Here is a 16348-nt window from a genome sequence, read left to right as displayed (position 1 = left end):
AGAAACCTAACCCCTTTGGAATAAACCTATCAGTATAACCCACCCCTACCCACCCACCCCCAACGATTCCAAACAGAGGAAACTAACTTAGGGCTTGTTGTCACTGCATTGTCACCGTGAGCTACAACTTGAGTTTTGACCCTAACCTGACCACACACAAAAATCTCTAGCTTTAAGTGGTGCTTAAAGCTTGAGCTAGCTGGCCTGTCAGCTGGTATGGGCTGAAGCACCGCTGCTTCTGATGCTGGAGCCAGTAATGCAGTGGGGCTGCAGCAGCTTGAGTTACACGCCCCCATCAGCTGCTAATCCAGTCACTCTGTGTATCTTCAGAGTTTTCTTGAAGTGTGGCCACTCTCATTCAAGCTAGGCTAGCTTGAATGGAGTGACATGAGTGGAGTAACTTGAGCCAACTGTCGCAGAGAAGAATTAACAGCATTTGGGTCTCTAGCAAATGTTTTTCTAAGTTAGGTAGTTAAAAGATAATTATCGTGACAGCATGAAAGATAGATCTATTGGAAAGATTTCATAGATTTTATCATCAGACAGGACCATTAAGATATGTAGGGGGTCAGACTAAACTAACACAGGCCATTAAACTTCCCCCTAGTAATTCATGCAGTAGAGAGAATTTTATCCCAGTGTTTCCCAAACTTGGGAGGCCGCTTGTTCAGGGAAAGCCCCTGGTGGGCCGGGCCGGTTTGTTTACCTGCTGCGTCCACAGGTTTGGCCAATTTTGGCTCCCACTGGCCGCGGTTCGCTGCTCCAGGCCAATGGGGGGGTGAGGGAAGCGGCATGGGCCACAGGGACGTACTAGCCGCCGCTTCCCGCAGCCCCCATTAGCCTGGAGCGGCGAATTGCAGCCAGTGGGAGCCGCGATCGGCCAAAGCTGCGGACGCGGCAGGTAAACAAACCGGCCCAGCGCACCAGGGGCTTTCCCTGCACAAGCGGCGTCCCAAGTTTGGGGAACACTGTTCTATCCTACTACACAGATAAACACTACCAAGCCCAGTGACCTAGTTTTCATCCCTCCAGTTCTTGTAAGGGCCAACTTCTGTCAAGTTTCTTCTCCACAAAATGCCACACACAAGTCTCCAAATTGACGTTTTTAGGCCTCACACAGTCTCAGCCAATTTTTGTTTTTTAAGTTCAGTTCTGTATGTACTATGACAATCCCACCCATATATGATGGACAGATAGGTAGATCTGCTTCTCCAATAACATTGTTTCATTTTTCATTTTGTTATCAGCCTTCCTAGCAATGTGCTTTATGTTTCTTTCAAAAAGTAAACACATGCCATTGTCTCTGTTGTTACTTTGCTTCCAGTGACCCTGAAATACATTAAACATTGTGGCTAATATATTTTTAAAACTACTTCATTCCTCTAGGATCTGATCCTACAATGTACTGATTGCTATTGGGGAGGCCTTCACCACTTCACAGGGTAAGTTCCCAAATGAGCCTAAAAACTAAACGCTGTTATCACCATTGCTCTCATGGTTCTTTTTTACTGCCAGTGTTAGGAGAGAGCACAATAGCATCAGGTCATCGTGATCATCCCAATGATTTTCTTGAATTTATATTTAAATTTAAGAGCAAGCAAAGAAAAAGAGCAATTAAAAATTAAATGAGATTTTATCTAAAATGCCATTTAAACAACTCTGCTCAGATAACACAATAAGCCCTACAGTTTGCATGGTTAAGCTGCAGCTCAAAAGACAGGTCAGAGATGGAAACATTTTTTCTGCAACGCATAAAGGGATATTCATAATTAAACAGCGGACTTCCTCAGGGCATTGTGTTTCAGTATTCATATTGACAAGAAAAATGAGATATTTCAAACTCTGCATGACTGATTTTGCATATCTTCTGCTTTAATTTTTTTCTGGCCTTTAGGCTTTGAGATCCTTTTGGTCAGGAGTGCACACGTTTTAGAGAGTCTTGTTATTGAGTCTTTTTAACTACTATTCCAAGAATATGTTAACACTTAAAGAGTTAGGTTACAAAACGATATCTGACACATAAAGAAGAGATCAAGTTTTGTTTTGTTGTGTATGTTCTATAAATACTGGGCACAGTGAGGAGCACAACATAACACACACATTTTATGTATGATAATGCCAGTGAAGAAACTTAGGGAAAAATATATTTGCCTTTTTATAAATGACCAATCCTGTTTAGACCCTATTAAATATCTTACTTAATCATCATTCTTAGTCAGACCTAGTTAAACATAATATTTTCTGCTTACTTTTGTGAGTTGTTAGGAAATTACTAATATTCTCTGATGTTTGATTTAAACTATTTAACATTTCATACTGCAATATTATAGTTGACAGTAAACCGGCCATCCCAGAAATTTGAGATATGTACATAAACCCTGTACAATCTCTATCATTTACAATTTTCAAATCAAATATGAAGGTACCTCATCTACATCATGGATCTGGATATATAAAAATACTATACAACAATGGTACTCAACCTTCCAGTGACTCACAGTTTGGTACGTGATTCCCATGCTGTCTCAGGCACCATAGAAAGTACCTGTGATATCTGCATTTTGCCTCCCTCTGAATGGTTCTTATGCAGAGCAAGAAGACACACAAGCTAAGTGGAGTTGGGATGGGTGAAAATGGTGCTGTTTGGTAGCTACCATCAGTGAATATTAATGAACCAATATTTGGTATTAAAACCTTTTTTAAAAAATTGGGCTATTTTATGTTTTGGAGGTGAAACAGATAAGTCACAGACTCAATGATTTTTTTTAAGAATGATAATAACCTGCTATGTATGTTTGCTATCTGAAAGTTACCAAGAAGTTATAAGAGTAATGTTAATAATGTGCATTGTAACAGAGAGTGTTACATCCTCCTAATTATTTAAGATTCCTATAAACAAGGTGTTTACAGTTTAGCTATAAAATGTACACAAACATACAAACAGGTTAGTGCAAACGCAAAATGTGTATTTTTCTCTCATTCAGATATGCTGCAGCATAACTACCCATTTAGCGGATCAGAGATATATTTATACTGCAGGCACTGCGGTTACATCTGTTTTAGGAAATTAAGCCCCAATTATTTGTTTTCAGAAGCAAGGGCCATAATAAAGTTAAGTCTTACAGAATAAGTAACTGTGTCAGTAAAAGACCATCAAGATAAAGCAGAAGATTGGATGCAACAACTACATCTCAATGAACAGATAAAGTTAAAGGTCACAAATAATCATAGTACCAAAAATCTCCATTCTATTTTGTACAAAATGTTCTTGGTTGGAGTTAATGACTGTAGAGACATCTGTTATCTGAGAATAAGCAAGAGTTCTTATTTAAAAAAAAAAATCACTAAGTCTTGACCAAATGTAGAGAGTTTATGTATTACATGCCGTTTATAAAAGTTGTAAAACAGACAAAGAAACAAAGGTAAAGGACTTGTACTGTGAAAAAATTTTGGCAGCAGAAGATGAAACCATGCAAACTGGATTTACTAGTAGTGGGTTTCTCCCAACTCTGCATATGACAACATCTTTGTGATTTTCACTTAATATAAATTAGATTCTAAAAGAAGACTAATGCAGAAGATGCTTCCAAGAGATGAACTGCAAAAACAGGTGGCTGCAAATTATTCGTACACACTTGGGGCGGGATTTTCAAAAGTGCTCTGCATTGGCCTACTTCTACCATTGGCCTAACTTTTACCAATGAATTCAATGATAAAACCTTCAGAACATTTGAAAATCCTCCTCCTTAATCTTTTACTAAAACTCTGGACAAAAATAATCAATCAGTCATATAATATATATTGAATGGAGTTTTGGTTTAAATAGAAAGCTATTGTTCAGTCACTGGAAAAAGTGGTTGACATTATTGCCCAGCGGAGTTGGTTTTCCAATCTGTTTCTTTATGAATTAAATGCTTCCAGTTAAATGCTGCATATTATACCATTTAGAAATGACTGTTTTCCTTCAGTTACTCTGCTGAGGCTTCTCTTTCAGTTCATATGATTCTTTCAGCAAAAATTGCTCCAGCAGTAATAGAAGAATCCACCTTAGATAAATATATGTGAAATGTATGTGAAAACTGTTCTCACTTTTCACAGATATCCCTCACATTTGTAGCATAATCACTAATCCCTTCCAGGCCAGGACTTATGGGAAACCTATGTGTTGATTATCACCAGACAGCGTGTTTGTTTAATATTTGAGCTACACTGCTACGGATAACTAGAGGGCCACCTAACCGCATCAACAGCCCGACTACAGAATCACCTTTTTATTCACTACAACTCGGTCCTGTCTCTTTTGTATTATCATGGACATAGTAATATTGACTAAAAACCTGTTTTTATTCAGAACAAATTTTGGGGCATGTGGGTGTAAGTAAATTATTTTCATATGCATAGGGGCAGCTGTTAGTTACTTCTCTATTCAAATTGTCTAACACTTTCCATTACAAACAATTCTAGCAACCTTTCCTTTGAAAAACTCTCAGACCTCCATAGTTTGCTGCAGGCCTTTGAAATTCACCCATAAGAACCTCCTCCAGCTAAAAAAGTGCTTTTTCTTCGGCTCATGAAGTTCTTCTGAAACCTTGTTGAGATCAAAACTGTTAAAAGTATCACCATTTCCCTTTTTTCACTTGCCTTCCTCAGGTAGCATGACAAAATTGTAACTGACTACAAAAATTCTAACACTGGATCCATCTTGCTTCCAAAACTGCAGCAGCACTGGGAGAACCTAGAGCAGCTGGGGGAGAATAAAGCAGGGAAAGAGTTGGGCTCCCCCAAGCAATCTCATGGTCCTAACATATGGCCCCAACTCTGGGTGGCACCTAATAGGGCAGGAGCCCTTACAACTCATGGTGGGGGGAGGGAAAAGTATGGTGTTTCCCCTAGACCCAAACATGGTGCCAGCAGCCCATCCCCCACTCTGGAGGCATGAGTCCCCCACAACTATGGGGTGGGGTGGAAGGGAAAAAGAGCCTGTCAGGGTTCCCTCCCCTACCTGAACTCTAGGGTACAGATGAGGGGACCCCCATGAAAGACCCCGTAAGCTTATTTCTACCAGCTTAGGTTAAAACTTCCCCAAGGCACAAATTCTTTGCCCTTGTATGCTGCCACCACCAAGTGATTTAACAAAGAATCAGGGAAAGGACCACTTGGAGTTCCTATTCCCCCAAAATATCCCCTCAAGCCCTTACACCCCCTTTCCTGGGGAGGCTTGAGAATAATATCCTAACCAATTGGTTACAAAGTGATCACAGACCCAAACCCCTGGGTCTTAGGACAATGGAGAAATCAGTTAGGTTCTTTTAAGTTAGGTTCTTAAAAGAAGGATTTTATTTAAAAAAAAAAGGTAAAAATCACCTCTGTAAAAATCAGGAGGTAAAATAACTTTACAGGGTAACAGAAGATTCAAAAACACAGCAGAACTTCCTCTAGGTTTAGTTTCAAAGTTACAAAAAACAGGAATAAACCTCCCTCCAGCAAAGGAAAATTCACAAGCAGAACAAAAGATAATCTAATACGCCTTGCCTGGATTTTACTTACAATTTTTGTAATATGAGAGACTTTTAGGATGGTTTATAAGGGGAAGGAGTTTTCTGACCTAATGCTTATCTGCTTCCCAAGAGAATACACAAAAACAAAGCCTTCCCCGCCCCCCACACCCAAGTTTTGAAAGTATCTTCTTTCCCCATTGGTTCTTTTGGTCAGGTGCCAACCAGGTTATTTGAGCTTCTTAACCCCTTACAGGTATGGAGGAATTCTAGGCTACCCTTAGCTGTACGGTTATGACAGAGCCAATCCAGGACAATCCCCTGGACAACTACCCAATGGATGTAGCACATGGTGCCAGAGCCTGTTTTTCTCCTGCCCGGGGTAGCAGCCTAATCTGCCACCACCAGCTAACATAATAGTCCTATGTCTCAAGTGGGAAAAGTCTGTGCTACAATGCTGACAACTCAGGGTTCAAACTCTACAGATATGCAACGGAGGAAGGTTTTTACAATTGCAAAGAAAAGTTTGATCTACATTTTTCCCTTAACAAAACCCTAGAAAATTATATAAAAGGCTACATTAAAAGAATGTTATTTAGATCACAGAGTCAAGCTCTCAAATATTAAGAAATGCTAGCTTCATGCTTCCCATGCAATTTTAATTTTGTCCCATTGTACATAGGCACTATGGAACAGTCTTTAACTACATGATCACAAATGATTTTTTCCAACAGGATCTAGGCTTCATTCAGTGCACAGGTTGGATGCACATGCGTGCCCATCTATCATTTCCTAAGGTTCAAGTTTTTGCTTTGTATGTATCACTTTGCTATGTATCACTTATTCGTGTGTGTGTCTGTTTGTTTGTGAAAACAGTGCCAGCAGAGGAGAGATCATTTTCTCTCTAGAGCAGCTCAATATTTCCAGAGGTAAGGAGTATCTGGTCAACTTTCCCGGAAGGGAAAGGTGACCACTCTTGTAGTGTCATGTGTGTGAGAGAATCAGGGTCTTCTTGTGGGAATTGGTTCTCTGTGGAATGCATGCAATTCTGTGCATCTAAGGCATGTCTTTGGGATGGAGACTTTCTGATTGGTTTTCCTTTTTTTTTTTTTTTTTTTTTTTTTTTTTTTTTTTTACACACACAGTTTAAGGAGCTGATCCAAAGCTCATGGAAGTTATTGACTCCTACAGATTTTGGATCAGGTCCCAGCACACAATATAAAGTCAATTTATTTAAATTGTGTTCACCTTAATTTCTCTACAAAACTAAGTATTTGTTATCTTGAGTTGCAGAATATTTTGAATTACAACAAATACAAGTCTAGGTTTGTTAATCACATTAGACTTACCAAATCCAAAAGCGCTAGAGCCACCAATACTTTGTGAAGCCTGAACACTGGTAGACGTATAGAGTCCTGTTACCAGTAAGCCATCGAAGAATGTACTTGTCGAAATAGTCACTGAAATGAAAGATATAAAAATTCTGTAAGGACCACTCAATTGTGTGCTGAGTTCTGTACTCTTTCTAAGGACAAGATTCTGCCATCCTTACTTCATTGACTAAAAACCTTGCTACACACACACACGCACATGCACACAGTGGTTCTTCTCATGGAGAAGCACAACTAGATAAATAAGAGTAGCAGACTCTTGGAGCTCAAATAATGAACTTCACTTCTGTGTAAGAAACTGTCCTGAAATACTACTCTCACTACATATACAATGATTTAGAGACTGTAAATTAGTTTGCAAATGTAAATTTCACAAATATCGTTGCTCAATATCTAATCAGGGTTCCTGATTTTGGAATTTATTTTTAATATTTTTTCAGGGTTTATTTTTAGCAAAGAGACTGTATTTAGAAGAAAACAATTGGTGTTTGTTATTTTTTTACTCCTAAATTAATCATAAATCATTTATCAGTAATAATCTGTCACATGAAATGGACACAATTGAGAATTACAGCATCAGGATTTGAAATTAACATCAGAAAGGTCACTCATCTCTATCCGATAAGCTCCTTTTCCTAGAAGGCAAAAAAACTCATATTAAACTAAATGAACTGGTTTTTAGAAAATTTCAACATCACCGTCAGTAGAACATGTGGTTTACAGCTGGCTGTCAAGACCACAGAATAAACGACATAAGCAATAAAATAATTAAGGTTTATAGTATCGCTCTTTCTGGATTTCAAATGTGTGCTACATGACAATAGTAATACACTTTAGTGTATTAAGCAGTTAAGTCATATACGCACATAGGTCATTATAGACCAAGTATATTAAAATAATCCACTGGAGAATTTTAAAAAATATTCTTAGCTATATCAGTTAAAACCATTGTCCCGATTTTCTTGACACTTGCAATTTTCAGTTGAAAATGCATATTATTTAGGAAGGCATTGAACACTGAAAAAACAACAACAATTCACAATTTTTGCAGTTTATTCTGTAAACATTCATCCTCAAGTTTTTGCTTTGATGTCTTATCAGATGTTATCAATTTAAACAGAAAATCCTATGTACAATCTGCTTGAATGTTCTATCCTAAAACGGCCAGAACTATTAAGTGACAAGTTTGTTTCTATTTTGTAAATGCAATATACATAGCAATAGCCTCTATGCCTGGAATGACCTCGCTGATCCCGTAATGCCATACAACCTCCTTTGCCTCTTTAAAATCTATTGTCAAAAACACATTTCTTCTGACAGTTTCTAACACTTGCCCATATACCTATATATTTTTTTAAAATGGAACTAACGTAAAGCACAAAAACTAAAGCAAGCAACTAAACTATCTATCAGGTAAATCTCCCACCCCCTCGTGTGTCTTGGTGTTTGTTTGTAATCTACTTTGTAAAATCCGTTTTTCTAAAGTGTCTGTAAACCATGTTTTACACCTATAGCTGTGTATAAAGAACAAAGACCAGCATTTCATGGAGGCTATCAAAGGCCCAGTTCCTGCAAAGGGGTGCATACAGGCAGACATTTGCAACAGTGAATAGTTCCATTGAGTTGATTGATGTCCCACACAACTTTTTGCATGATAGAGACCTTAGTAACTATTACAGGTTCCTCTTCCACCCACCTCATACACAGAGCTCAACGATGGACTATAGTCTCTGATCACTTCAGACTCCCTTATCCTCCAAACTTTTTTGGTTCTAAATATCTGGCCAGATAGGGCAAACATACTCTCCACCCCAATGTAGTCCTTTCTTACTCCTGCTAGAAATGCCATGTGCTGGGGATGACTCAGTAACTGAAGCGGGGATAGGTGGTGAGGTGCTGGTTCAGGGTTCTGTCCAGTAACCATATAAATCAGTGTCATGTTAAGACATTCCTAGTACATTCAGCAGCAGGACTAGTCTGTTGTTCTGGCTGTATCATCATCAGTCTTCAGTGGTTAATCTGTGGTACGCATTCATACCAGTTGTTTTGGGGGGTTGGTTTTTTTTATTAGTTGGACCTGTAAAAACAACAGGGAGAATGCTGTTTTGGTTTTTAACTAGAGGATTAACATCCAGTGTGTTTAATTTACTCCTAAATAATTTACATTTAGATTATCTGTATTTATTCTAAAATTCAATAGTACTATGAATAATTCCAGGACAAAGAAAAACTCCCATGAAGTTTAACAGGAGTTTCACCTGAGTAAAGAGAGCAGGTTCAGAACCCTAATCTCCATTCTACATTGCATCCCCTCATAACATACATGTCAAAACAAACAAACAAAAACAAATGAGAAGCAGACCACAAAAGCAACAAGATTTCCATAAAGTAAAATAATTTTGAAAACAAAAATAAAATAAAATAAAAAATAAAAAACAATGAATTCTCCTTTCATCCGATGTTGAAGTAGTGAATTTTGCAGGGTTTATTCTTTCCTTTGTACTTTTTAGTCTGGAAAAAGGAAAATGTATGCTCTAAATTATGCTTAAGCTTTATTTTTGAAGACTAGAAAAAACAGTGGGTGAAAAGCATTGATCATAGAATCATAGAATATCAGGGTTGGAAGGGACCTCAGGAGGTCATCTAGTCCAACCCCCTGCTCAAAGCAGGACCGAGTAAGGGCACTGGGCCAGTTCTCTGCTGCCATTTTGTTTCACTGTGAGGTAGCCTTATTCTTTCTTGAATAAATGGTGAGCACTCTCTCTGGGACAGAAGGGATATATTACAATGCCCATATTTGATTTTGGACATATTTGCGTGATCACCAATCCCCAGTTTACATGTACATGTAATGGATCAATTTTCATTGCTGAATAGTATCCAACACAGTATGGTTTCCCCATTAAGCCCCTGGAAAACTGCAGATTGCCTTGAAACACTTTTTAATGGAGCACTAAATTGTTGTTATACATTTGTAATACATTGTAGAATAATTTCAGAATTAGTTCTATAAGAGAAAATAATAAGAGTGACATTCTCAGAAGGTGTGAATGACAAAAAAGAAGAGTGACATTCTTTTAGGACTTATCTCAGTCCAATGGGGAAGACATCAAATAGTTCATCTCAAATGAAAGACAATATGTTGTATTACATATTAGTACTAACAATCATGAATACAAAAGCTATGCTAACGTACAGCCCAAAGTACAGGACTCTGATTTTATATCAGGGACAGGGACTTGTTATTACACGTTATTTTGCCTTCTGTGCTCCAGAACAGCAGCAAAATAATCATTTTTCAGTCATTTGTTTCAGCCCATATAGTGGCTTGCTTGTTAAACAGTCAACAGCGTTTCTTCGCAGCCTGGAGGAGGGTGGAGTGGGAATTAAAGTCTAGGCCGGGGTAGTCAACAGGAAGACTGCAGGCCAAATTTGAATCAGACATTTCTGAACAGACTCCACAATCTTTTTATTTACTTATTACTATCATTATTATTGTTGTTTGGGGTGGGGAGTAGTATTATTTTCTCTGGAGTCTGGACCTTTACTATATCTTAACCAAGAAATTTGGACCCCTGACAAAAAAAATAATTGACTACCCCTGGTCTAGACCAAGGCCTACCTGGGGGTAGGGAGTCGCCTCAGCCCTGCAAGTGGTGGCTGTCTCCCTGCTGCAGCTGTTTTGTGAGACAGTGGCCTGAGAGAGATTGTGGGTACCTAGCAAAGAGTGTAGGAAATCCCTTCACTCAACTTTATTCCCCCCCACCAGCCCCACCAAAATACTCTTCCTCATGGGATAACCAGGGGAGCAAGAAATGTACCTCTCACTTCCCTGGCCACATTACTGCGAGGAGCCATGGATCTGCAACTGGGGAGTTGGGACCCACTGGGCTGCCTCCAAGAACTGTGCTGCAGGCATCAATCCAGCTGAGTGGTGGGATGCCACCACATGCTGCCACTGAGAATGCGAACAGGCTGCCAAAAGCTGCTGGCAGCCTGCCTAGAAGGGAAACAGATCAGCAGGGGCTAGAGGGGGAAGCTGGTTTGATTCCCTCTTCACACACAGATCACCAGGGCAATGAGGAGAGTCATGTGAGAAAGTCATTGGAAGAAGGAAGCTCATAGGCAAACAGGTCATAGCTCCACACAGGAAGCCCCCACCTACCCTCAGATAGCCTAGTGACCAAAAAGGGAGTGACAGACTGAGAGCAGGATATCTTTCCCTGAGAATCTGACCAGAGGCGCCAGCTTCCTCTGGGCCCCGGGGGTGCTCAGCTCCCTCCCTCCTCCCCCACCTGCCCCCAAACCCTCACCTCCGCCTGGCCTCTTCTCACCCCAATTCCTCTACTGTCAGCAAATAGCCATGAAACCCACTGGCAAAGCATGTACCTCATCCCCCTCTAGTGTCAGTCCATGTAGAGTAAGACAACCTACTATAGCAACAGTTACTCGATTAGTTCAAATGCCAGAGATCCATGTAGTGGATATAAAAGTTCCAACCTTGCCAATGACACACGTGAGTGTCAATATGATGCCACACAATTGAATTTGTTTTTTCAGTTTGCTTTTTTTAAAAGCCTAGCAAGTTCACACAAAAAACGATGTTAGACGAACATTAAGGTTGTACGGTCAAGTATTCAAAAAGGTAGAAAATGCCAGAATTACATGATCACATACTATTTTTCCACAGGATTATAGTAAATAAAATATATCAGTTCCAATTTCTGATAAGGTGTCCTGAAATCTGAATGTCCAGGAAACAATCAATAATGGTCAGCACTTAAGCAGAGCTCTACATCTTCAAAACATGTAATAAACAGCAACTAAATAGTAAAATGTATACATATAGGTCTGATCCTGCAAGATGCTGAGCATCCTTAGAGAGCTGCTGAGTACATTTCACGGGAAGCAGAGGATTTTTGACAGCTTCTCTCAGGAGATTCTTAGAAGATGACTTCCCATGAGTGGCCTTTATGTTAGCAGGAATCAGACCTAAATTTGGTGCCTCCTTTGGAATTAAGAACTAGAAAGCTCAAGCAACGCTTGCAACTATTGCATCTCAAGGGACAATCAGATGGCCAAGAAGCTGCCTGGAAGCAGACTGCATCTGGATGTAATAGTATCACACAAGAGATAGATGACATTTTCAAATTGTATTTAGTCATAGGTGTTTCTAAGGCACTCATCACTATAGTACTGGAGCTATGCTTCATCTATATTTCCAATATTTTATGAAGAAAATAATAAGGCATGCCTTTAATTCTTTTTTAAACAGTTGATTGTCTTTTTGCCTTCAATGTCTAGATTCACTGATTCATCAATATGTTGTATATTACCCAATATACAACTCTTTAAACAGAGATGACTCTGGGTGTCTACACTACAAAAAAGACACAGCAGCAAGTCTCAGAACCTGGATCAACTCACTCAGGCTTGTGCTTTGGGGCTAAAAGTAGCAGAGCCTGGGCCCTGAGACCCATCCTCCTCACTGGGTTTCAGATCCCAAGCTCCATCTACACTGCTATTTTTAGCCCCATAACATGAGCCCAAGTCACCTGACCCAGGTTCTGAGACTCACTGTTGTGTGTGTGTGTGTGGGGGGGGGTATTTTTGTTTTGTTTTAGTTTGTTTCTGAGGCCTGAGATACCCTTTGGGTTCAGTGATTTTGAGAGTCATGTAGTCCTCTTTGCTGTCACTGAAATCAGTAGATTTTCAGCAGCAGTTACTGGGAATCACTGACCTCTAGAATTGCAACAATTTGTGCACCCTTATTCAGCATCCCACAGGATCAAGCTCTTATCTAGGATACTTATTATGGACTAGATTGCAACATTACAATCTGCTGTGGTCGAGGAAGAGATCACATAATGAACTGTGCCTCACACCTTCTTGTCAACTATCTAAATGGGCCATCTTGATTATCACTACAAAAGTTTTTTTTCTCCTGCTGATAATAGCTCGTCTTAATTAGCCTCTCTCCCTCTTCCTCTCTCTCTATATATATCTTCTTACTATATGTTCCATTCTATGCATCCGATGAAGTGGGCTGTAGCCCAACAAAGCTTATGCTCGAATAAATTTGTTAGTCTCTAAGGTGCCACAAGTACTCCTGTTCTTTTTGTGAGAGTCACAGTTCACTGATTTCCCCCTTGTTCCTGGAGCAAACTCATTTACAACAGACCTTGGTCAACAGATTCTTCCCCTGCCATACCAGTTCCTCATTCCTGCCCACGTGACGGGGGTGCAGCAGCCTCCTCCATTCTGCCCCCATCCCACACCAATCCTGTGGCATTTCAGACCTTGCCTTATTCTCTCTCCTTCACCTCTTCTCCATTCTGCTTCCCATCCTCGCCTGTTGCTACTGCTGCTGCCCTTGCCCCAGGGCTTCGTGCTAGCTGGGCACCACAGTGGCCTCTAGAAGGAGCAGCAGCTCTTGCCTGCTGCCTGGCTGGATGTGTCTGAATCCAGCTGTGAAAAAACAGCCCCCTGAGCGCAGCAAGTTTCAGTGCTGTAAAGCACCAGTGTAGACAGTGCCCCAGCACCGGGAGCTGCGCCCCTCGTGCAGGTGGTTTTTTCAGAGCACTGGGAGAGCTCTCTCCCAGCGCTGGTGCCACGGCCACGCAAGCCACATTAAAACGCTGCCCCAGCAACGCTTTAACATTGCCAGTGTAGACTAGCCCTAAGAAACAGAAGAAGGGATAGATACTTATATTACACTGCTGAGAACTCTGGCGTCTCTCTGTAACTCTGAGATGTTAATGGTGCCCTAATTAGAGACAGGATCTTTTGTGGGACACATGATTTCATCTTAAAGGAGAGATTGTTGAAAGAAACTGATCTAATCCTATGGAAATGCCTCCAAAATAGCAAAGGCAGCAAAAACTGTCTGGGAAAGGATCAAAACAAGGACAGCCACTAGTGCAGAACAAGTATGACGGTTCAGCTAAAGGAACCCAGCATGCAAGACAGAGACAGACTGACTGGGAATGCAGGCATCCCAGTCTATATACAGTGAAAAGCAATACAAAATGCAGAAAGAAAAATGCCCAGCTTATGGACAACTGTGAAAGGGGCCTGGGAAATAGAACCACTTTATAGTCCAATGCCACAGCTACCCCAGGAAGAAAAAAAAGCAACAGTACATGCAGTGATTGAGAAAGAGACTTCCAGTGAAGATATCAGCAGCGTAACTTTAGCAGATCCAAAGGCTCTCAATGAACATGCACGGCAGAAGAAGGCTATCAGGCACTCAACTGCCATATTTGCACTTATGCTATTGGATCAATGATCAGTTTGATTCCAGCTGCACTGCTAAGACAGCTGCAATGTAATCCCAGCAACACTGATAAGCAACAATATTACACTAGAGAAGTATGACCTGGTGCTGATGATGTACAATAAAACTATTCAGAAGCCAGTGGGTAAACACAGACAATTGATAAGAAACTCATGAAACAAAAGGCATTATTGTTTTGAGTTCTAGTAGTTCACAACCAGGAATACCACCTACTGCTGGGCAGTGGGGCCATGCAAGCCATGAATTCGATTGCAGTACAACTCCAGAATATAGCCATTGTGACAGAGAAGGAAGAACAGTTACTGTGGGCCTGTCCAGCATTCTAACATTAATGGCATATTCCAAAGAGATGAACACCTAGAGTGTAAGCTGAGGTTGTAAACAGACCCCCACGTTAAGCCATGAGACTAATAAAACAGTAGGCCAGATGCAGAAACTAAAGAAGGAACTTGCAAGCCTGTAAAGAAGCATCATTACACCTGTTGAAACCAGCACAGAGTGGATCAACTGCCTCTCAGTGGTGAGAAAATCTTCAGGAAAACTGAGGATTTGCACCAACCCAAAACCAATTAAAAGAGCACTGAAAAGAAGTCACTACCCATTATCAATGATTGAGTATATACACCCAATTTCTCCAGAGCAAAAACATTCATTCTTTGTGATGTGAAGAACGGGTTCTGATATATCAAGCTGTATGAGCCATCCAGCCACCTGACAGACTTTGCTGCATATTTTAGCAGTTATTGTTGGATATGAATGCCAGTGCTTAATTTGTGCCAATAAATTGTGCTGAGCCCTGGCATCTCTAGGCTTGGCAGTTCATAGTCCCGGCACCTCTGGGCTTGCTGCATCAGTTATGAAAGTAATAAAAATTGCTTGATCCTAGTCACCTCTTTCATTACTAATTAAGCAGTGACGAAGGCTTCTGGGCATTAGCCTGGCCCCAGAGGTGTTCCAGTGTAAACTGAACCAGGCACTAGAGGTACTCCCAGACACCAAGACTGTAGCTGATGACATTCATATTGTAGCAGAAGGAAATGTCAAGGAAGAGGCAATCCAGGACCATGATACCAAGCTGCAACAACTCCTAAATAGGTGCCTGGTGGCGTGGAATGCTAGGCTGAGTTCAGACAAGCTGAAGCTGAGGAGAACCCTAGTCCCCTATATTATGCATCTGCTACCTGAGGGATTCTGGCTGTACCCTGAAGACTCAGAGCCATTAAGGAAATGCCCAGCCAAAGGATATGAAGGGATTTATAGGGATGCCAACTAGCTTTCCAGAATCTGTTCATGACTATCAGGAGCCTGTGAAGCCTTGAAACAGTTAACACACAATGATGCTGAGTGAGAATGGTCAGACACCCACGAACAAGCATTTGAAAGAACAAAGAAAACCATAAGCGAGACACTACTCCTGAAGTAGTACAACCCTGCAGAGCAGCTAGAGCTACAGTGTGATGCCTCAGAAGAAGCCAGAAGCCCATCACATTTGCAAGTAGATCCCTGACAGATACAGAATGGGGATGTGCTCAGACAGAAAAGGAGCTACTGGCTGCGCTTTCTGGAACAATTCCACCATTTCACCTTTGTGCACAAGCTGGACGTGCAGCCTGATCACAAGCCATTCAAAAGCATCTTGAAGAAGCCACTGTTGAGTTCATGCAAGCGACTCCAACGCATGTAATTGAGACTCCAGTGCAATGGGATGAAGATAAGGTGCTGCCCTGGAAAGTCACTACTGGTGGCAGATACCCTGAGCAGGACATAACTTCCAGAGTACAACACAGATGCCTCTGTGGAACAGGAGACAGTCTATCAACATGCTAAAATATCACTGCATCTCTTCTGGAAGGCACCAGGCATTCCAACACAGCACCGAACAGGATGGGTTGCTACAGGCAGTAAAACATTCATACTCTAGGGCTGGCCAGATCGCAAAGTACAAGTGTCATAGGAGGCTATTCCCTATTATCAGGTGAGGGATGAGCTGTGTGCACAAGATGGGATTTTGTTTAAAAGGAATTGAGCAGTAATCCCTTCTGATTTAAATGCTGACACGAGAGAGAAACACACTACACACCTGGGGATACAGGCATGCCTGAGATGAGCCAGGGAGTGCATCTACCTGACAGACATGAATTCCAAATGAGAGCATATGTGCAACA

General features: G+C 40.9%; 1 protein-coding gene across 1 annotated transcript in view; it reads right to left on the bottom strand.

The window, feature by feature from the left end:
- RELN (reelin) overlaps positions 1 to 16348 on the bottom strand; it is a 451858-nt gene that overhangs the window by 374745 nt on the left and 60765 nt on the right. Inside the window, exon 2 of the mRNA XM_084611658.1 lies at positions 6845 to 6955. Within this exon, the coding sequence (XP_084467784.1) occupies positions 6845 to 6955 (111 nt within the window). The remainder of the gene's footprint in view (positions 1 to 6844; positions 6956 to 16348) is intronic.

Source organism: Lepidochelys olivacea (genome assembly GCF_965140295.1).
Source record: "Lepidochelys olivacea isolate rLepOli2 genome assembly, chromosome: 1".
Classification (NCBI taxonomy): Eukaryota; Metazoa; Chordata; order Testudines; family Cheloniidae; genus Lepidochelys; species Lepidochelys olivacea.
This window is presented reverse-complemented; position numbering and strand designations above follow the sequence as displayed.